This window comes from Elephas maximus, chromosome 7, assembly GCF_024166365.1.
Source record: "Elephas maximus indicus isolate mEleMax1 chromosome 7, mEleMax1 primary haplotype, whole genome shotgun sequence".
Classification (NCBI taxonomy): Eukaryota; Metazoa; Chordata; class Mammalia; order Proboscidea; family Elephantidae; genus Elephas; species Elephas maximus.
In genome coordinates this window covers 99,230,879-99,254,152 of record NC_064825.1, presented here as the reverse complement: position 1 = coordinate 99,254,152, position 23,274 = coordinate 99,230,879, and the positions used below count along the sequence as shown (strand labels likewise).

The 23,274-nt window shown below is 39.7% G+C and overlaps 1 protein-coding gene across 6 annotated transcripts in view; it reads right to left on the bottom strand.

The window, feature by feature from the left end:
• The window catches only part of ALKBH3 (alkB homolog 3, alpha-ketoglutarate dependent dioxygenase), a 59,469-nt gene that overhangs the window by 23,016 nt on the left and 13,179 nt on the right, over nt 1-23,274 (bottom strand). For 5 of the 6 annotated variants that reach the window (XM_049890931.1, XM_049890930.1, XM_049890934.1 and 2 more), the window contains 2 exons: nt 21,899-21,987; nt 16,485-16,694 (listed from right to left, as the gene is read on the bottom strand). In XM_049890931.1, the coding sequence (XP_049746888.1) occupies nt 16,485-16,694; nt 21,899-21,987 (299 nt within the window). Of the gene's footprint in view, nt 1-14,411; nt 14,610-16,484; nt 16,695-21,898; nt 21,988-23,274 lie in introns of all 6 variants that reach the window. The other variant, XM_049890935.1, reaches the window with a different exon arrangement.

Here is a 23,274-nt window from a genome sequence, read left to right as displayed (position 1 = left end):
TCTTTGTATAGGTCTTTTACATTCCTGGTTACATTTATTCCCAAGTATTTTATTTTTTTAGGGGCTCTTATAAATGGAATTGTTTTCCTGATTTCCTTTTCATCGCTCTCTTTACTGGTGTATAGGAATTCAACCGATTTTTGTATGTTTATCTTGTATCTGGGTACACTGCTGAATCTTTCTATTAGTGCCAATAGTTTTCTCATAGTCTTTTGGATTTTCTATGTATAGTATCATATCATCTGCAAATAGGGACAGTTTAATTTCTTCATTACCAATTTGGATGCCTGTTATTTCTGTTTCTTGCCTTATTGCTCTAGCTAGGACTTCCCAACACAATGTCAAATAGGAGTGGTGATAAAGCGCATCCTTGTCTTGTTCCTGTTCTCAAGGGGAATGTTTTCAGCCTCTCTCCATTAAGAATGATGTTAGCCATTGGTTTTGCACAGATCCCCTTTATTATGTTGAGAAATTTTCCTTCTGTACCAGGAATGGGTGTTGGACTTTTCAAATGCCTTTTCTGCATCAACTGAGATGATCATGTGATTCATTTCTTTCATTTTTTCTATGTGGTGGATTATGTTGATTGATTTTCTAATGTTGAACCATCCTTGTATACCTAGTATGAATTCTACTTGGTCGTGGTATATTATTTTTTTGATACGATGCTGAAGTCTATTGGCTAGAATTTTGTAGAGAATTTTTGCATCTATATTCATTAGAGCTATTGATCTGTAATTTTCTTTTTTTGTGGTGTCTTTGCCTGGTTTTGGTATCGGAGTTATGCTGGCTTCATAGAATGAATTTGGAAGTATCACTTCCTTTTCTATGTTCTGAAATAGTTTGAGTAGTACTGGTGTAAGATCTTCTCTGAATGGTTGGTAGAATTCTCCAGTAAAGCCATCTGGGCCAGGGCTTTTTTTGTTGGGAGGTTTTTTTTTTTTTTAATTACTTTTTCAATCTCTTCTCTTGTTATGGGTCTGTTCAGATTTTCAACATCATTTTGTGTTAGTTTGGGTAGGCAGTGTGTCTCTAGAAATTTATCCATTTCCTCTAGGTTTTCAAATTTGTTGTAGTTTTTCATAATACTGTTATGATCCTTTTTATTTCAGTTGGATCTGTTGTAACATCCCCCATTTCATTCCTTATTTGGGTCATTTGCATCCTCTCCTGTTTTTCTTTTGTCAATTTGGCCAATGGTTCGTCAATTTTGTTGATCCTTTCAGAGAACCAACTTTTGGTTTTGTTGATTCTTTCTATTGTTTTTCTATTCTCTATTTCATTTATTTCAGCTCTGATCTTTATTATTTCCATTCTTCTGGTGGCTGTGGGCTTCTTTTGCTGTTCTCTTTCTATGTGTTCAAGTTGTGTAGCTAATGTTTTGATTTTATCCCTTTCTTCTTTTTTGATGTGTGCATCTGTTGCTATGAATTGACCTCTAAAGACTGCCTTTGCTGTGTCCCAAGGTTTTAGTATGATGTGTTTTCATTCTCGTTTGATTCTAGGAAATTTTTTTGATTCCATCTTTGATTTCTTCTATTATCCAGTGGTTTTTAAGCAGGGTGTTATTCAGTTTCCATGTAATTGGTTTTTTTCCTTACTCATCCTGTTGTTAATTTCTGCTTTGAGGGCATTGTGGTCAGAGAAGATACTTTGTGTTATCTCAATGTTTTAGATTTTGTGGAGGCTTGCTCTGTGGCCTAAGATGTGGTCTATTCTGGAGAATGCTCCATGTGCGTTGCAAAAGAATGTGTACTTTGCAGCTGTTGGGTGGAGTGTTTCTATATATGTCTCTTTGTCTTTTATGGTGGATTTTGTTTTAAAATCTATTTTATCTGAGATTAGTATTGCTGCTCCTGCCTTTTTTTTTTTGGTAGTTGTTTGCTTGATATATTTTTTTCCATCCTTCGATTTTTAATAAATTTACATCTTTGTTTCTAAGGTGTCTCTCTTGTAGACAGCATATTGATGGATCCTGTTTTTTTAATCCATTCTGTCACTCTGTGTCTCTTTTTGGGTGTGTTTAGGCCATTTACATTCAGTGCAATTATTGATAGATGTGAGTTTATTGCTGTCATTTTGCAGTGCTTTTTTTTTTTTTTTTGTGGTGCTAACATTTTTTTTGTTCCTCTTACTCTCCTGTACTGACTTCCTTTTGTTTGTGGATTTATTTTCCATTTCTTTTGTTTTTTGTAGATTTTGTTTTTATTGAGACTTTATGTTTTTTCTTCTAAATTTGATAAGTAGGTTTGTTAGCTTTCTTTGCCATTACCTTGATATTTACCCTTGTCTTCCTAGATTTGAACCAGTCTATTATTATTGGGTATCTCCTTGCCTTCCTCTCCATTAGGAAGTTTGATACCTACACCGTTTATTCCCTCTTTTATTGTTCTGACATTGTTGTCATTTACAGATTAACCTCTTTGGTTCCCTGTTGTAATTCTCTTGGTTTTGGATAGTCCTTGAGAGCTGATTTCCTATGTTGGTATCTGGCTGGTACGATCTCACGTCCTAGATTCAGGCTGTGGTCTGATGTTGTTTGTTCTCAGGCCGACGGGCTCCCTTCAATAATTGTTGTAAATTTGGTTTGGTTTTTACACATTCCCTTACTTTCTGTTTATCTGTAAATGTCCTAACTTCACCATTATACTTGAATGAAAGTTTTGGCAGCATATATTATTCGTGGTTAGCAATTTTTTTCTTTCAAGGTTTTATATGTCATCCTAGTGCCTTCTTGCCTGCATGGTTTGTGCCAAAAAATCAGAGCTTAGACTTATTGTTTCTGCTCTGTATGTGACTTTTTGTTTTTCTCGAGCTGCTCGCAGGGTTTTTTCTTTGTCTTTGGTTTTAGCGAGCATGGTTATGATATGCCTTGGTGTTTTTCTTTTGGGGTCTATCCTCTATGGCGTTCATTGAGCTTCTTGGGTGGACAGTTTTTTATCGTTCGTGATATTAGGGAAGTCTTCTGTCAGCAATTATTCAATAATCCTGTGTCTTCTGTTTTTTCTCCCTGTTCTGGAGCGCCAATCACTCACAAATTTTTGCTTTTGATTGTATCCCACATAATTCTTAGGGTTTCTTCATTTTTCTTCATTCTTTTTTCCGATTTTTCCTCAAAGAGAATTGTATCCAAGTGTTTACCTTCAACTTCGCTGATCCTGTCTTTCATCATTTCAAACCTGCTCCTCAGCCCTTCTATGACAGTATCCATTTCTGAAATATTGCTGTTTATCTTTTGGATTTCCAATTGTTGTTTTTGTATGATTTCTAATTGTGATTTTGGCATTTTGTTCCTGTATTATTTTCCTGAATTCTTCAATTTTTTTGTATTTTCCATGAATTTGCCTGCCTTTTCCATAAATTCATCTATTTTTTCCTCATTTTTGTCTGCTTTTTGCTTCAACTCTTGGATAGCTCTGAATATTAGAGATGTGACTTCCCTGTCAGGTAGTTCTAGTGCCTGTTCTTCCACTGGAATGGCATCTGGTGTTTTATTTTGGAGACCTACTGGAACCATTCTGTCCTTTTTTAATATGTTTTGATACGGTCTGCTGTCTTCAGGACGTTCAGTAGTTATTTTCTTCATTTCTTGATTGTAGATTTGTTTCATTCTGGTTTTTTGTTTTATTTGGTTACGTCTGACAGGCGGGCTATGCATTCTTTATTGTTTGCTCATCTGTAGTCGCACTACTTTTCATCTCCTTGTCCAATGGGTGGGCCCGGTCACTCAGCTATGGTGCAGCAGGGTAGGTCCAGCAGGTGCTCTGTCTCCTGCTGGGAACTTCATGAAACTGCTTTCCCGCACTCCCTGTCCGCTGATTCGCAATGCGGGTGAGGTGAATCCAAGCGGCACGGACACTGCACTTTCTGGCCAGCCAAGCCACTGTAGCCAGCCAGGAAACTTGGAGGTAGAGCAGTAGGGAGAAGGTGGGGGGTAGGAAAGTATGTATCAGTGGTTACGGGGTGCTCTGTCTCCTGCTGGGAGCTCCATGAAGCTGCTTGCCCATGCTCCCTGTCCGCCGATCCCCAACAGGAGTCCAAGATGGTGAATCCACGCTGCATTAGCTGATAAGGTCCCTCCACACGTATCTCTCCTCACTCTCTGTCCTGTGTCAGTTTCTTATTCCATTCGATGTTTGACTGGGTTCTTTATCTTTTCATTTGACACTCTGGGTTCCAGGAATAACATTTGTCTCTGTTTTACTTAGTTTTTCAGGTTTTTGCTGTGGGGGGATGAATGGTCCTTCTGTCTGTGGTACCATGTTGGCCGGAAGTCCCTCGAAAACTTTTTAGAGTCAACTCTACTGAACTTTCTTTGGCTCTCTTTCACGGTTTTCATGCTTTGAAAGTCTTTTCCCACTCTGAAAAAAGCTAAATATATACAACTGCATTTCTTTCCTTATAATTAAAAAAAAAAAAAAAAGTTTACATTCTTGTAGATTTAACTCTTCAATATACCTTGAGCTGCTGTTGTTGTTTTTTTCTCCCACGCTTTTTTTCAAATAACAATTTCCAGGTACTTACACCAAGGCATTCCTGATACACTTTTTGGACAGGATCAACTATGGTGTGCATTCAGCTGCCAGACACCTTGCTAGGTGCTATATACACATTATTGCTAATCTTCACTACAACTCTGTAAGGGCAGTGAAGTTGCTACTAGTTGCCATCTAGGTGATTCCAATTCATGGAGACCCCATGTGTACAGAGTGGAGCTGCTCCATAGAATTTTCAAGGCTGTGACCTTTCAGAAACAGATCGCTAGGCCTATCTTCCCAGGTGCCTCTGGGTGGGTTTGAACTACCAACCTTTCAGCTAGTAGTCCAGTGCTTAACTGTCTGTACCACCCAGGGTCTCCTTAAGGAAAGTGATAATATCTATTTTATCATAAGCAAAGGGAGCTGAAGGGAAAGTATTTGTCTAAGGCCAAAAGGCTAGCAGGGAGCAGGGTTCAGATCTGGCTGGCTCTAAACCCTGTATTCCTTCATCTTCAAGGATCATGTTTTTCATCTCAGCCCAAACTCAACCAAAAAACGCTATGCGAAGCAAAACGTGCTTCCAAATGGATGACCTCAAGTAACAATGAGGCATTTTTTGCTGGGAAGAATATGTGGCAAGATTCAACCGTTTTCCAGTCCACCTAGACTGACTTTCCGAGTCAGCTCTGATCCTTCAGAAGTTACCTTGGAAAACTCCCATCTCTTTACTAAGATGGTGTTTATAAAAACAAAACAAAATGAGCCAAAGGACAAACAAAATAAAGTAGAGGCCTGCTGCCTATTTCTCATTCCCAAACTCACAGGAGGCACTTGACACACAGTAACTATTATGATTATCGGTCTCTGCATTAGAAACATCCTCAGCTTCGCTGCTAGAGGAGAGCCTAGAAGCCTGGAGAGGATTTACAGTTACCACAGAAGTGGCCAGCATGCCTAGGGGAGAGCCAAGAGACAATTTAACTGGAAAGGAGCAATCACACAGGGAACAGTGAAAGGCCAAAAGAGGTTGAGCACAGGTTACGTAAGGATCTGACAATCTGGGCTGAGGCGTTTACATTTTATCCTTTGTTCCAACAGGAGCAAATAAAGACTTTAGAGTTAGAAAACAAAGTGATGAAAGCAGTGAGCTCAATCCTAGCCCTCTGCTCCCCTTTCTCTATTCTCTCACCCTGAGGGATAATGCGCAGGTCCATAGCTTTACATATTTTGTGTACTATTCGTTTCAATTCAACAAACAGTTATCTGAGCCACCTTGGACAACTGATATAACTCTGTGCCTCAGCCACCTTATCTGTACAACAGGGATAATTATGGTACCAACCTCACAGATTACTGGAGGATTAAATGTAAAGCACTTAGTTTTACTGTTGTTATTCTGACAATTTCCAGATGGCATCTCCAGCCCAAGCCTGTCGTCTGAGTCCTAGACTTAAAAAGCCAATGGTTTATTTTACATTTGGAAGTCTCAGACATCCCAACCTTAGTATGCAGAAGATAGAACTCTTGATTCCTCCTACAAACCCTCTTTAAACGACAACAAAATCAAATATAAAAATCCCTGCTCCTCCTCCCTCTGGGTAAATAACACCTCCACCTATCAACAGTTCAAGAAACCTGGAAGACAGTCTTTATTCTTAACCACATCTAAAATACTGGCAAATTCCACTGGTTGAACCTCTAAAGCATGCCTCAAATCCATTCACTTCTCTTCATCCCCACTGTCACCGTCTGAATCCAAGTCACCAGTCTCCCACCAAGACTATTGCTACCACCTTTCACTGAATCTCCTTCTACTCCTGCCTCTCCCCAAACAATTCTCTACACAGCAGCCAAAGTGATCTTTTAAAAAATGTAAACCAGATCATGCCCAAACCCTCTACTTCCCATTTATCCTCACTGTACTCAGAATAAAATACAAACTCACAGAGCTCTAACCATGAGCTATAATTATTTCTCTTTGCTTATGTGACTATTGTCTAGCTCCTGTGACCTCTATGAGGGCAGAGAACATATGTGCCATGTTCACTGCTTATCCCCAGAGCTAAGCATAATACCTGACACACAGAGGTGATCAATTAATACTTGTGGGGGGTGGGAGGGAGAAGGGGAAAGAGAAAGACAGACAGAGAGAGAAACTGTTCTTTAAGAAAAAAAATCTGGAACCTGGTATAGGTTAGAATGGAAGGGGTAAAGACTGGCATCAAGGTTGTCAGTCTGGAAAAACATTATTCTAGTATTTTAGATACGTGGTGAAGAGACTGGGATGAAAACAATATTATACGAGGGATGGGTTCTTTAGACATTTTCAGAAAGAATTAAGGTTTGGGAACTGGTTACATGTAAGAAATGACGGAACGGTAAAGAACCAAAAATAACTTATGCTGTTAACCTGACCAAGAGAATGGTGATGTCATTAACCATTAATGGATTTGTAAGCAGGTAGAATTACAGCCAGAGAACAATAGTAAATCTGATTTTACATATTCAGTTTGAAGGTCACATGAGCTATTTTAAGTGGAAAAGCCTCACGAGGATGTAGGAAGAGATGACTGTAACTTCAGATAAAAGTCAAAGCTGGAGATAAAACTCAGAAGTCACCACACCAAAGAAGTAATGGCTGAATCCATAAGAACTAACGAGATTCTACTCATTTATTTATTCAATCAAAAAAATACACATACACATGCTATGCTAAATACTGGGGCCGTAATGATCAACAGCCCCAGTGGGTAGAATGATAAAGAAGACCAAAATGGACCTTGCCTACGTGGCACTTAAAATCTACTGCCATCTTATAATCTCTTAGGGAATAATGTAGACAAAAATAACAGCATCAATGGCAATCTTGACCACTCCTCTTTAAAGTGCTGAATATAAAGAAAAACTTCAAAGGAGACAGGGAAGTAGCAATAAGAGAAGCATGAGAAGCCAACAGGAGAAAGAAAAGGCAGCTAATAGATGGGTGGGTTTTCAAAACAGAGGCGATGGATACTGGTGATCAACAAACCAGAAAGATAGAGGAGAATGATGACTGAGAAAAGGCCCGTGGATTTGCTCTTTAAGTCAATGAAGGCATCAGTGTAATTTTAGCAGAGTGGTAGGGATGGAAGCTACAGAGCAGGTGTTTCAAGAATGATAAGTTGTGAGCAAAGAATCTGTGCTTCGAAAGTAATGAAACAAACAAGATTTAGTTAGAAGATCTGCAGGGTCAGGCAAAGAGGTTTTTCAAGATGATAATTAGTATAATAGACATTTCCCTAGCTCTCTGGTCCGAGAATTGGATTCATGGTGGAACTTCTTGACAAATATGGTCAAGGCCTCTTATTTCCAGACTGAACACTAAACACTACCTAGTCCTATTAGCCTTTTACCTCCTAAGGCCAACTGTCCCTTTGATTCCCTGCAGCCCCCAACTTATGACTAGGCCAATCACATTTCTTTTTTGTCATTTCTTCTCAGCCTTTTTTCCCAATCAAATTGGGGTATTGCCTTGCCCTTGAGAACTGGCTGCATTCTAAATGGCTTCATGGGTCAGCCAAGCCTGTAGCTATATTTGGACTGCAGTGTTGTTCCTATAGCCCTGATGCAAGGACACAGTGGACTTTTTGTTCATAGTGGCAATATATTTTTTAAAAATCTGACAAAAACAAAACATGTTATGGAAATTAGAGAGAATAAAGCTGGGACCACAGAATCGTCTCTATAGTTATTCTGCAGACTCAAACTATACTTTAAATGATGGCATCCTCAACATTGATTTGAAATACATTACTTTAAAAACAAAAGCTGCTGTTTCTGAAATACAATCTGCTAAAGTAAGAGGCTAGCTGGAAAAGCATAGATTTGATATCACTGAGGTTATCTGTTCAGAACAGTTTTAACCTCACTTGCCACATGTAATCTTTGAGTTTTTATAAAACTCTTTCCTGATTTTTCGCATTCACTTGACACGGAAGCTTCTGGTGAGGGGAATGAGAAAACTAAGCACAAAGGACTGATATGGGCAATCAATCATCCTACACAGGCATGTCCAGTGACCTTCTTAATAGCTCTATAATGCAGGATCTCACCAAGGCCATGCTAACTTAGAGAATAGGGCTTGGGAGGTTCTCTCTCTGCAGGAATCTAAAATATAGTACCGCAGCCCAAGCCTGTAAGTGGGCTCCTGCTTTTCCGTCTGGACTGGACACACTGAAAGGCATACGAAATTCAGAATGAAGTACCTGCTGACAATTTGTTGTCAATATACTAAGAGGTATGTATACGAGAGGTAGAATGGGGGTGAGAAGTTACTGAATATAAGCAGGGGCAAACTGTACTTCACATTTACCATAGCAGCCATCCCAGCTACTCTAAATGCACATTTGAAATCAGAGGAGTTAAATACATGAAGATTCAATTCTTGGTAATATGATATTACCAAAAAATATGGCTTAAAGTAACTGCTCTCCTGAAAGAGCTTTCACCCAAGACTGTAGCACCAGAAACAAATGTCCTTCTTCTTCTACGAGCACACAGAACAAATTCCACCATGCCTAACATCACAGCCGACCCGAGTGGCCACCAGAAGCTTGAGCATCTCCAGTCATGTGTTAATACCAGAGTACTCACTCCCTAAGTGTTCCTGCACATAACCTTATCAGGCACAATCCCCAACACTCTGTGCATCCTGTACCCTTCCACTGTGCTGTCTGCAACTGCCATTCAGTGGTAAGCAAACTCCCCTATGTCTTCAACCTCAATGTGTTCTGAAGGTTCACTCTGCTTTCTTCTCCTAGCCGAGACTGGACTATCCCTACAAGATTCCAAGTTCCCCCAAACCCTCTCATGTGGAAGGCAATTATGTCTCCAACACCTGGTGGAGCTTGAGCCAGGTGATGCAGTAGATATCCTTGCTCTTCGTTAACACTTTCAGACCCATGCCTCCTTTAAAAGTCCCTACTGCTTTGAACCCATGTCATTTGAATCTGCCTGCTCCTCTCCTTTCCCACTTTGGTCCACAGTATACATAAGGTATAACAATCTCCTAATTGGTCCTCTAGCTTCTACGCTTGCACCTCTCTGGTCCATGCTCCACACAGTAGCAATTGTGACCTTTTTAAATTTTCAATCAGATTATGTCACTCTTCTGCTTAACTCACTTCAAAGACTTCTTAATGTGCTTAAATAAAATCCACTCCTTCCTGAGGCTCATGCGTCTCCGCGCGACCTGGCCCTTGCCCACTCTTCCACCCCATCACTTGCTACTCCCCTCACACACTCACTCACTCTGCTCCAGTGAGGGGCCTCCTTCTCCTCCCTAGAGCACACTAAGCAATTTTCCACTTCAGCTGGGCAGTCATCCTCCATGAAAAGGTGACTTGAGGGAGATGAGACAATTGCCAGAAGGCTCAGGAGCAGTTCTTAAGGGTATGGCAAAGAAGAGAAAAAAACTCTACCATAGGGACGAGGTTTAAAAAAATTCTGGTCTGCAAGCAGACCCCTTACCTAATCATGGCACATGCAGAAAAACAAATTACGTTGGAAAAGGTCACTCCCCTAAGTTTATAAGTACTGTTACTGACAACACAAGATTGGGAGGGAAGCTCTTTGCAAAAATTATTCAGTCAGGGCATGGATTCTAGCCTAGTCAGTGCCTGAAGGAAACAAATGATGATTGCAACTTCCAAAAGATCAGAGTCTAAAGATAATTCAAGTCCTATCAGGACTACCTATCTTTATCAACTTAAATACACACACACACACACACACACACACACACTCTCTCTCTCTCTCTCTCATTTATTCACTCACTCGTACTCTCCAAACCATTAAATGAACCTAGAGCTAGAAGCTCCAAAACTCAATCACCACTTCTGATCCATAGGTCATCTTACCCTCCCCAAGGCTCCCCTAAAAACCAAAACCCAGTGCCATCAAGTTGATTCCCACTCATAGCGACCCTACAGGACAGAGTAGAACTGCCCGTAGAGTTTCCAAGGAGCGCCTGGTGGATTCGAACTGCTGACCCTTTGATTAGCTGCCATAGCACTTAACCACTACGCCACCAGGGTTTCCAAGGCTCCCCTGCACTCCCTCAATGAATGCTATTTCACAGGCCGTGGAAACCTTGGAGTTTAGCTTCACTGCTATTCATTTCCTCTTCCAGTTTCTATATCTGAAAGTCACCATGGCACCTACCATCTGTAACAGCTTAAAAATTCACTGATCCCGGCAACAACTTTCATGGTGTGTTTCATGAGAAAATTTCTATTATTCCCCTGAAACAGCCACCAATTATGATCCCCATTTACAAAAAAGGAGGACATATACATGAGGCAGATGAGTGCCTTTTTACCAACACCAGGGACAGAAATGGGAAATAAAACCTGATTTTCTAAATTTCATAAGGGTGTTTTTAAAACAGACCACAGTTATAAACAATTTCTTTTCAATATTTCTTAGAATTTCTCAGAACAGATGCTGTAATTAGAAGGTGGATTATTCAGGGGCCCGGACGCTAGGAAGAGCAGCAATGGGGCCACTGGCTCAGGGCGAGGCTCAGTCACTAGGCCGTGAAATGCCACACCGTTCTAGTTTTACCCAGTCTCCTCATTTAAGCTCTTCAGTGCCACATTATTCTGGCTTCCAATATCCCAATTTTTCTGAAAGTCCTGGAAAAAACAGCAGTATTTATCAGTCTGAGATCAGACTGATTTTTATGTTCTATCCTGCCCAGTAGTGAGTGAAAAACAATTAGCAAGGGACGCACGGTGAAGTCCAGTTCAAAAGCAGCTCTCACAGTCTCTACAATTTGACTTGGTTTTATAACCGTCTCTTCCAGTGATATGAACAAGATTTGTATCTTTGAGAGGATGCTAGAGAGGGGAGTGGGTAGACAAATGCCCAGCTTGTCTCAGCTCAGTCACGCTGAGGTGAAGAGAAGCCCCTCACATTTGCAGCATTCTGTTGATAAAGGACACAGTGTATCCAGGAGTGTTTTTTGGCTAGAAAAACAAGGCTTTTGGCATCTAAATTTCCAGTGCATCACAAACTTCCTGCTATTATCTAATAACCCCCCTCCCCACTCAGCCATCATTGTTTCCATGGTAACCGACAGAGAAATAGCAGCCTGCCAAAAGGCTTTTGTAGTTCCTTTTCCAGCTTGCTCTTCAGTATAGAATTAAAGCTAGCTAGGAAAAGAACCAGACTAATCTTTACAACGGGGACACGATGCAGCTTGAAAAGTACAACTGGGTTTGGGACAACGAGTGTAAAAAGCTTTAATGAACCCAACCTGATAGGATAAAAAAGGTTCTTAGTCTCTAAAAAAACATCTAACGAAGTATACTTGGTAAGCTTTACTTTGGTCTTAAGAGAGTTTACCCTGACAAGGTCCAGAAGACATACATGGTGCTGTTCAGTCAGTCTTTAATTTGAGTGAAACAAAAGAAGGGATAGGGCTGAATGGAAGAGTAAGATCAGGCAAGTATACTGTGCCCCAAATACTTTGATTAAAAACCCAGTGCTGTCAAGTCGATTCTGACTTGTAGCCACCCTAGAGGACACAGCAGAACTGCCCCATAGGGTTTCCAAGGACTGGCCGGTAGATTCAAACTGCTGACCTTTTAGTTGTCAGCCGAGCTCTTAAACCACTGTGCCACCAAGAGCTCTGCAATGATGATTAAAGGAAATAGTAATTCGCTCCAAAATCAAAACGAGTGAGCAAGAATTGGCAAAGTTGGACTAGAGGATAGTGACAAAAGAATCGGCCCTTGGAGGAGTGGATTATTTAATTCCAGGGATGATGCATGCATGAAGCTGAGTGAGCCAACTGTGTGAATCAGAGGGGGCACCGGTGCTCAGAGACAAAGATCTCCTTTCCATCACTGCACAGTGAGAAATTGTTAGGAACACAAAGTGTGGAACTGGGGCAGCTTTCAGAAGATCAGCTGCTACGGAGATCTGCTCAAGGTGCCAGACTGCAAAACCAACAGCTGCTTGCAGGGGTGGAGGAGGAGTTTGAATTTTTAAAAAATCAAGACTATTTCTCTTTGAAAGTGGCCCAAAACAGAAGTGTTTCTGTCTCAAAGCTGCACACTTGAATGAAGTGTGGGAAATCTCATGACTCCTCTATGTCAGTTCCAGATGAGAAACGACGACTCAGGTTAAACAGGTGTTAGGTTCTCATCTGACAGGTTATCACGAATTGGAGTTTGAAAAAGATTCCCTCCTGTAACCTCTAGGGCTACCCAAATGTCTTGTTGACATTCTATAATGTGTAGTGGTCTACTGAAATAGGTCCACAAGAGTTTTAGCAAGTCAAGGCTCCTACAAACCTTACATAGAATAGTAACCTAATTTTAGACTTTCTAATTTATGCTTTTACCTTGGGTTGTACAAATTGTGAGTCATGTTCTCAGAGCTATCACCTTAGTTAGAAAGAAGAGCAGACACAAATTTGCAATAACCATTTCTTTTCAATCCTTCAGAAAGGGATCCTTTTAACGAGACAAAGATGATGTATGCTAATACTATTTCCAAGGCTGTCAACTCAAAGAAAGGCTTTCACACTTCTAGTTTGGCTCAATTTGTGAAGCCCTAGATTTTTGGAATCTGTTAGCGACACCTGGAGGAGTCTTGCCAAAAGTTTAAACTTGGGTGCTATTTACTAAAGAATAAAATACATAGGATCTTTTAAAAAGGTCATTTTAAAGCTATACTCACTAATGCATGATTTTAATTTCAAATATATTAATAGTCAATTGCTTCATCTTAAACAAAAGCCAGAATTGGAGAGACACGCAAAAAATTGCATCAAACTCAATCACAGTTAAGACTGAGCAGGCAACCCTAAAGTACTAGAGTCAATAGCTTGAGGTACTGACATATATTTCTTCCAAAGTCCGTTTCCACAGCCGACTTTGTTTTAAGAGCTCAAATTTTCTTACTCATTAGCTGTGTATTTTCATCAAATCAGCTACCATAGTTACAGTGAAGATTCTCTTGCTACTGCCAGATAATTAAAGGGATTTTACCACATTTTGAAATTAGCATTTCACGGCCTGTGCTTTCACTTGTGTTCATCAAAACAGACTCCAAGAAGCCCCAAGGAAAAGATAAAACTTCAGAAGAGGCAGTCTCCCTCTTAAACACAGATTTTGTTCCATACAATTTCCCTCAGAAACAATGTGTATGTGCTAGTTATGCTCTCAGTCCACACATCAACCTATCACAGAGATGAAGTACATTACCAAGAAATAGCTCTTGATTACCATGTAGAGTCAATCCTCATTATCTGTGGACTCTGTATTTGCAAACTTGCCTACCCCCTAAAATTTATTTGTAACCCCAAAATCAATACTTGCAATGCTTTCACAAGCATTCAGGGGCATGTGCCGAGTGGTGAAAAATTTGACTCATCTGATGCACAGGGCTGGTTTGGTATTCACTAATTCAACATTCACAGGAACTTTACATAATATAACTACTATAACAAGAATCAACTGAATAATGTTTTTATATAGAAAATGAAGAGCTTCGGCTGCCTGGAGAGGACAAGAAATGGGGCATTTCTGGGCACCAGAATATCGCTAACGCTTAATAGTTGGCAACTATACAGTAAAACTAATTATCCAGAGAAGCACGCTTCTGGAGTTCTTAAGCTCCAAATCCATAAATAAGCCAAAAATTTTAAAACAGGGAGGTAGTGGTGAATGCCTGTGTATAAAAAAATTGCTACTGAATACTTGAATACTCAGCAACAAAGAAAATAACTACAAAGACCTGAGGACCAAGATTACACCAGAGATGATACTGGATATTATGGCTTGTTTGCAACTGGAAGAAGGGATGAATAGCTCCATGGGGAAGGCACAGCACTACATGTGCTGGGTCATAAACTCCAGGTGGAGAAAGATGACTTCAACTTACTCATTCATGGCTACAGCCCCAGCTCCTAGGGCTATGCCTGGAACAGAGTCAATATTTTATATGTCTGGCTTGAGGAGAAGGTCTGAACTTAAAGGAGAAATATATGATGCTTCTCTGGTTTTCATATAACAGGAGTTTTCCTGAAGGCTGGATGAATTCTTCGCATGGTGTGACCTCCGGATTTAACTGAGTGGAAGCCTGTGTACAGAAACATAATCATACCTAAAACGAATACGATAAAGGTTGGATAGTTTGAGTCTCAAGTAGTACTCCTTGATACAGAGAGAGCTGACTGCCAATGAAAACTGCAATGGCTATTTAAAGGGTTCAGTGAGTAAGTTCACTCAACAAGTTACTGGCAACTAACAATCCCCTAACATGCCCCAAGTTTCTATCTAAACAAAGGCAAAGAAAATCCAATCAAGAGAAACTGTACCAACAAAAGGTACTTAATGGCATATTTGCAAAATAACTCAATATGCTTCAAAATACCGTGTTTGGAAACCCAGGAAGCATGTCAAGAAAACAGCCCAGCATTAATTTTGTTCTCAGAGAGGTTATCTGATGAAGAACAGACAAGAGCACTAACTGACTAATAAGTACGTGGTCTGGATTAGGTCATAGTCAATAAACAGCCTGTAGACCTTCCACAGCAACTGGGTCTGGTTTAACATTACAAGCTGAAAGATGGGGAATCTTGTTAGGAAAAGACACAAACCCTGGAAACAAGATAATCTGGGGGAGATCTGTTTTTTTCTTGGAGTTCCTACTACCTTTCTACCTTAGTCCTTTTTCCCCGCATTAAAAAAAAAAAAAAAAATTGTGGCATAAAAATACACAACAAAATAGCCACCAATTCATAAAGACCAGATTTGCAGGTCTGACAGAGACTGGAGAAACACCAAGACTACGGCCCCCAGACACCCTTTTAATTCAGTACTGAAGTTACTCCCGAGGTTCACCCTTCAGCCAAAGATCAGACAGGTCTATAGGGATGTGAGGGATGTGATTCATAGTTCAATCATGTATATGAGACGAATGGGCACACCAGCCCAAAAGCAAAGACAAGAAGGCAGGAAGGGACAGTAAAACTGGATGAATGGAAACAAGGAACCCGGGTTAGAGAAGGGAGAGCGTTGATACATTGCAGGGTTGGCAACCAATGTCACAAAACAATCTGTGTCGTTTAATGAGAAACTAATCTGCTCAGTAAACTTTCACCTAGAATACAGCAACAACAAAAAAAAATTACAAAAAGAATAAACACTAAAAACGAAAGACAAAACATTCGCCAATTCAACATTTTCTACATACACAATCCACTGACGCTGATTACACATCTTAGTCCCTTTTTGATTAAAAAAAATTAATAGCCCTAATATTCTTCCTATATCATAATCTAGTAAGAACTGGGGTGAAAAACTGAAGTTATTATATAGTCAGTTTAGTCACTGATTTTCCACCTACATGTGGACAGACCATTCCCTCTGACAACCTGGCTTGAGTTCCTCTCTACAAAAGTGTTAAAGCTTAATATTTCATTGCCGAGAAGGCAATGAGGACGCATGTGATGCTCCCTGATAGAAAAATAGCAACATTACCATGAAGAACACTTACTTAAAATAAAGGCTTCTGCGGGGGCATGTTCCTTAAGCCTCCTTCCTTTCCCTTCTTGCTTCCACCAGCTTGGGTCATTCCTTTAGAAGCCCTCCTTACAGCATTTTTTTCACAACTGCAATTGTTTGAGTGGTTAGTAATACCTATCTGCCCTGCTAGACTACATCTCCATGAAGACAGGGACTGTCTATCCTTTCCATCAATGCACCTGCACTACTTGGCAATGAGCCCCCAGCACCTGACGCAAAGGTGGCAATTCCTGTTGGATGAATAAATGAATGAATGGACACCTTGGGTGTCAAAAGTCAGCCATAGCGTAAGCAACTAACTGAAAATGTTTCATCAACAAAACACACACTACTGTCTTCTAAATCTTAAAATAGGAACTTTTAGGAACTCTACCTTTTATGCAGAATCACAGGAGGCAGGAAGAGCATAAAACAGGAGAATACTCACTGGTGGGGGCTTCTTCCTCATCTCAAAAGTGCGTGTGGCACCAAAGCTGAGTGAAGCAATGATGGGGCACCTCCCTAATGAGGGTTCATCATCGCTGTGCCAGTCCACACTGTCCTTCTCATTTCGATAAAGATTGCAGAGTAAGGAGTTGAAGGTGTGGCCAGTGTTTTCTTCGATGCGGTTCTTCAGTATGCTCAGCACAGGATGCCACTGCAACCAACGGGCCAAGAAATGGGGCAGATAGTCACACAAAGTGACAACCACATGGAAAAAGAGAAATAAAGAGCAAAATCAGTTGAGTTATAAAGGGGACATGGAGTAAGCAAAACACTTGGAATGCAATAAACAGAAGGCAAGAACAGCAGTTTAATCCCCTCCCATTATTTCTTTTTTGAAGCAAGGTGACCTCTGCAATTTTATAAAGGTACTAAATTTGGTACAGAAATGCCATGAGGAGCAGAGCCTATCCACCCATCTCATCCTGTCCTTGTGAAATACATGACCCTGGCAGAGAAGCAAATGTCAGCATATTCAGGACAGGCACCTTGGTAAGTCCTTAAGGCAGTAAGTGGAGCACCAAATCTGGTGTGCTGCCACAGGTGACATGCCACCAGATGGATAGCAGATACAGACTTAAGCGTGAAGAGCGCAACAACTTTCCTTCTGGGTGGTCCCCTGTGCATTCTATTCCTAGTTTATCACGAATGGCAGAATTGCTTTGTAAAAAAGATATTTAATATTTCCAGAATGGTTAACTTCCAAAAAACAGAACTTTAAGTGGAAAAAAATTCTTTTTCTACAGAACGGTAATCATGACATGCCCTTATTAATAAGCATATAAGCTGTGAGCTATAGAATATCTAAACTGATTTCACTACCTTTCCTATTGGGCAATGAGTTCACTTAATGGAGTTTATATTTGCAACCTGCAGAAAATTACTGTCTTGTCACGTATACTACAGGAAGCTATGACTCTTGACCTTAGGGTGTACAGCTTGAATAGGTTCTTGCTAGAATTGTGTCTTTCCTCCCAGAAATCTCAAGTGCTTTACAGTAAAGAGCCTCCTTTAGGACAATGGTTCTTAACCTTTATACTATTAAAAGTTATAGAGGACCCCAAAGAACTTTTGTTTATATAGGTGCTATAGCTATTGATACTTGGCATATTTAATATTAAAACAGAAAAAAAAAATTAAACTATTGAATTAACTCATTTAAAAAACAATAATAAACTCACTGCATGTTAACATATTCTTTTAATGAGAAATAACTATATTTCCCAATACAAACATTTGGTAAGAAGAGTGGCCCTGGTTTACACATCTCTTAATGTCTGCCTTAACAGAAGAGAACTGATTTTCTTATCTCTTTCTGCACTCAATCTGCTACAATATATTGTTGTAGGTGAAGAATATCAATTGGCTTCATATACATATGTAGTTGGAAAAACAAAGAGTATTTTACAGCATTTTCAAATAATTGTAGATATTCTACTTTGATACTATACCAAAACTCAAAATGCTAGTTTCTTAATGGTTAGCTGCAATGTGGAATCTGAAATCCTATCAATAAGGTCTTCATATTCTGTGATGTTTAAATCCACTGGCCTAGCTTGCATTTTGAATGATCTTTTCACCTTGCATGATTTTGTAACACTGAGCACTGGTCATCTGGAAAACACTGGTTCACTAGTTACGTAGATCTTCTAAATGTTGACACATTTCAACGTAAAATAACAAAAAAATCACATTCATTAATATTATCACTAATCTCACCAGAAAAGTCTAAGTAAGACCCAAAACAGAGGATACAGGCTTTCCAACGCTCTCATTTTTGCTTGAAAACTCAAAATTTTATCATTAGTAGCAAATTCTGTCCACTGTTTTGCTTGAAACTCACTTCATTTATCAGAAAATGCTGAATGCTCAAGTCTAAATAACCACAGCTTGTCTATTCTTTCAAGCAAAACTGGGCCATGAAAATGGCAGCCAGTTCAGCTCAAAACTCAAAAATCATACAGGTACTTTTCCTATGTTTAAGAGAATAAATTCTAAAGAGAAATTCTAATAATAATGTTAGGCAGCTGCATTCCTATTTATTTTATGGCTTTAAACTTAACTCCATGGAGACAAAGATCAGATACTAGAATTACACAGTCAATAAGGAAAACAAGAATGTAAAGGAAGAAAACAGCTTTTCTGCAATGTGCTGAGAAACTAATTAGCAATCCCGACTTGCTTAGGTACCAAGCACTGTGATAACATGACATTTGCATTATGTTTCTAAGTGGGTATGTATTTTTTTCCTTGGTTATTTCTGGTGGTGAAGCAGAAAAGGAGAAAAAAGGGAATAATGAACTGGGGAACTAAATTTAGACTCTCCAACCCAATACTCTATGCAGATCCCTCAGAACTGAATGCCTAAATTAAAATTCAGTGTCATCTCGCTGTTCAGTGAAGACATTCTATCCTTAAAAGACACTTAAGGAAAAAAAGTATGAGAAAATATGAATCACAGAAGTCAAAGGACCTATTCAGTGGATTTCAAACAGTGTTTGGTAGAGTCCTGGGTTATCACAGAGGTGTCTCTGCGACTACAGTAGGGGAAAGGGGTCAAGTTGGTGGGGCTCCCAGCCTATATTTTTTATACATAGGGTTCAGGAAAGACTTAATCTGAACAAAGACTAAGGGAGTTTAAAAACCTATGATTAACTTTGAGGTAATACTTCAATTTTAAAATTAAACAAGTGCCCTCAACACACATATACATACATTAGTAAATCTCCCTTTAAAAAATGCCGAGAGGGGCATCACTTTTGATTTTTCTCAAGGTGGTATACAAATACATTACATCTATAAGCAATACATACAAAATTATGAACCAACCAAATCCAAATTAAAGAATTCTAATTTGAGACCCTTAATAGCCAACAAAAGGGACTTGTTTGAATAAATTATGGTATACGTAGATTATGGGATACTATACGGTCACTATGAGTCAGAATTGACTCGACGGCACTGGGTTTGGTTTTGGTTTGGATTATACAGCCATTAAATATTATATTGTAGGAGAATATTTAATGATACTAAAACATGTTAATGATATACTGTTACTGTATTTTTATGCAAATAACGTGTGCCTTCTACATTTTGTTTGCCAACCATGCCCTCCTCCTCGCAAGATATTTTCAAAAGCACTCGTGCCAATTTTTTTCTACATGCTGCTGTTAAAAAAAAAAAAAAATTAGCATAACATGCTTACAAAAATACCTCGTGGGGGGGAAGGTGCAGCTGGCAAACAAACGTAGAAAGCATGCATTATTTACGTAAAAACACGGTAAATGAAACATGCTGTTGCTGTTATGTGCTGTGGAGTTGACCCCGACTCATAGTGACCCTGTGTACAACAGAACACAATACTGTCCGTCCTGCACCATCCTCATAATTGTTGCTATTTTTGAGCCCACTATTGCAGCCACTGTGTAATCCATCTCATTAAGAGTCTTCCTCTTTTTCACTGACCCTCTACTTTACCAAGCATGATAATCCTTCTCTAGGGACTAGTCCCTCCTGATAATATGTCCACAGTACATAAGACGAAGTCTCATATGTGAAACACAGTATACATAATTATTTTATTTTATGGAAAAAAATTCTCTATGTATATTTGCCTAAAATAAAGTTTTGGAACAAAAACATCAAGTGGCGCAATTATCACATATTTTAATATTCTTCTTATGAAGCCCTGGTGGTGCAACGGTAAAGTATTGGCTGCTACCTGAAAGGCTGGCATTTGAACCCACCAAGGGCTCCACGGGACTGAAGACCCAGCAATCTGCTCCCATAAAGATTACAGCCTAGGAAACCCAATGGGGCAGTTCTACACTGTCATATAGGGTTGCTACGAGTCAGAATCGACTCGAGAAGGCACATAACAACAACTTTGTGCTTATCTGCAGTTTCTAAACTTTCAAAAATAAACACTTATTACTTACATCATAAAAAAGATTGTCACTAAATTCTTTTGACGAGATGTCAAAATGCCCCCATTAAGAGGCTATTTCACTCAGCAGATCCTGTGTGCCTTGTGTTTATTCTAAAATAGTGGTTCTCAACTAGGCATGATTTTGCCCCCCAGTGGATGTTTGCCAATATCTGGAGACATTTTTTGTTGTCACGTTTGAGTGGGGGGCACTACTGGCATCTAGTGGGTAAAGGTCAGGGATACTGCTCAATACCCCACAATGCACAGGACAGCACTCCATAACAAAGAATTATTCGGCCTAAAATGTCAATTGTCCCAAGGTTGGAAAACCCTGTTCGAAAAGATTAACAAGGATGAATGAGAAAGAACCTCTCCAGAGGCCATTTAATCCTCAACTTCTCTACTATGACTGTTGACATGAAGGTAAATTAATTTTGACAAAAACATGGGTAGCAGTCTACATCGGACTGGCCTAATTCAGTTCTGTCTATTTCCAAATCAACCTCAGATATAAAGGGTCACAATACTTCCCTGGGTCACATTCGAAATGCAGCCTAGAAACCACAGCCGCCAGATGTCTCCTTACATAAGAAAGCCATTGTAGCCCTAGCCAACGTTTTATCTGTGGACATCTTAGTAAAGTGGTAGTTTGTGATTACAAGTCACTGGAAGCTCTAAAATATGTTACATTTCTGTTTATCCCAATGCCATAAGCAAAACCATTTTCTTCAATGTCTCTTTCAATAAAGCTTAACATTCTTTGCTAAAGGCAAGATTCCAGGGGCTAAACAGTGAGCTATTTCTTGGCCCCTGACTCCATCCTCTGGACAAGCTTAATTTATATACTAGAATATCTTGTCAATTTACATACTAGAATATCCATCTAGTGTCATGGAACATTTTAAAAACAAAAGAAGCAGTAGAAACAGGCCAAAGCAACAGTAAGTTGAAAGTCTGAGAGCTGCAGCCAAAGAATGAACACAAAGTAAAAAACAAATAAACAAACAAAAAAACAGGTCTTTTCACAAACAGCAAAAGGGCTTGAGGAGGAAAGGGAAAGAGACAGTCTGACCTCACCAGACGACACAGCACCTTGGCCCCACAGCAAATGTATACCAGGGAGCACACAGGAGGGTTACGGCCAGATAAGCTTGGGGAAGGGGAAGATTAGGAAAAGAAATGTTGCTTTCTCCCAAAATCCTGGACTCTGGTTCCAGTTAACTCTAGATACTGTTTTTTCACATCCTCCGAGTTCATCTATACAGCAAAAGCACATAAAGGGTAAAAACTACAAAGGCTCAATGTGTAACTCCAGAGGACTGTTTGAACTAGGAGCCGTCATGCATCTCTGCAAGGTAGCTTCCTTATAATACTCTACGTTTATAGTATATAGTCTATAAAACCATACCAACAAGAATATTCCAACATACGTGAGGATTTGGTTCCATAGTGACTCTTGAATAAGTGTAAGGAAGTTCTCCATACCATGCTGTAAGTCTTGGTTGCTGATAAGTTATATCTAAGAAAGAAAATACAGGGCCTTTGAAACGATTTAGTGCTATTTAAGGTGTACCTACTGACTCCCAACTTTGTGCCTTGCAACATGCAAGAAGCTCTCGGAAACACAAAGGAAGAGTAAGGGTGGACTCGGACCCAAGGTTCCAACTTCAAAGAAAACTTGGGGTTTGAGGAGTAAAACAAGGAAGAGCCAAAAGGAAGAGAAGGCACTTTGGCAGGAAGCACATTGCCTAAGACTGAGATGAGAATGTGTGTGGTTTGTTTACGTCAGTGATGACATAAACAAGAGTGAAGGAGTCACACTGAGGCACAGCAGGGCTCAGACTAAGGAAGGTTTCAAAATGCAGGATATTTGGGCATCTAACCCTTATAGGCAGGAATTTGTGTCACCAACGTCCGTATCTAGAAACAAGACAAACTGCTCATCCATGTGTCCATTGTTATACAAGCCCTTTTGATTTCAAATGAAGAAAAAGGTACTCTGTCCAACTATAGCATGTGGTTGATTTTAGTCAGAAGTTGATATTCAAATATATGTAGAGAGGGAGCTATCCACAGGTCCGTTATTTTTCCCACAACTGACATCAACCACAACAGCAATAAGAATTATAAAGCAGCAGCTAACATGCACTGAAGGCTTGCCATACAACAGGTATTCTATTAAGAACTTACCATGCATTATTCATTTAATTATCACAACAATCTTATGTTGATCTTATTATTAGTTCCATTACACAGAGAAGAAAACCAAGGACCAGAGAGTTACTTAACTGGAATTTGCTTAAAATTAGTAATTATTTTGAATGACAGAGCCAATAATCGAAGCCAAGTCTGTCACCGAAAGTCCTCCTGTGGAAACACTTGGAAGAAGGCCGCCCTGAAAAAGCTGTCTCGTATTCTCATATCTGAGTCACAAAAATGAAGCCTGTGTATACTTTGCCTCTTTTTATAGAAAATTTAAATTCCCTCGTTGGGCCAGAAAGAAAATTCTATGTTAGGGTACAGATGCCCCCCAGTGACCATCTTTGGTATAACAGGTACTGATGCTTGTGGATACCCACAGAATAGGTGCCAAGTCAGTTAATAAGCTATGGTGTGTCAACCTTGGAAAGCCGGTGGCAAAGTGGTTAGGAGTTCAACTGCTAACCAAAAGGTCAGCAGTTTGAATCCACCAGCCGCTCCACAGAAGCCCTATGGGGCAGTTCTACTCTGTCCCATAGGGTTGCCATGAGTTGGAATAAACTCGACGGCAACAGGTAAGGGGTGTCTTTCTCACAAGCTCAGGAGA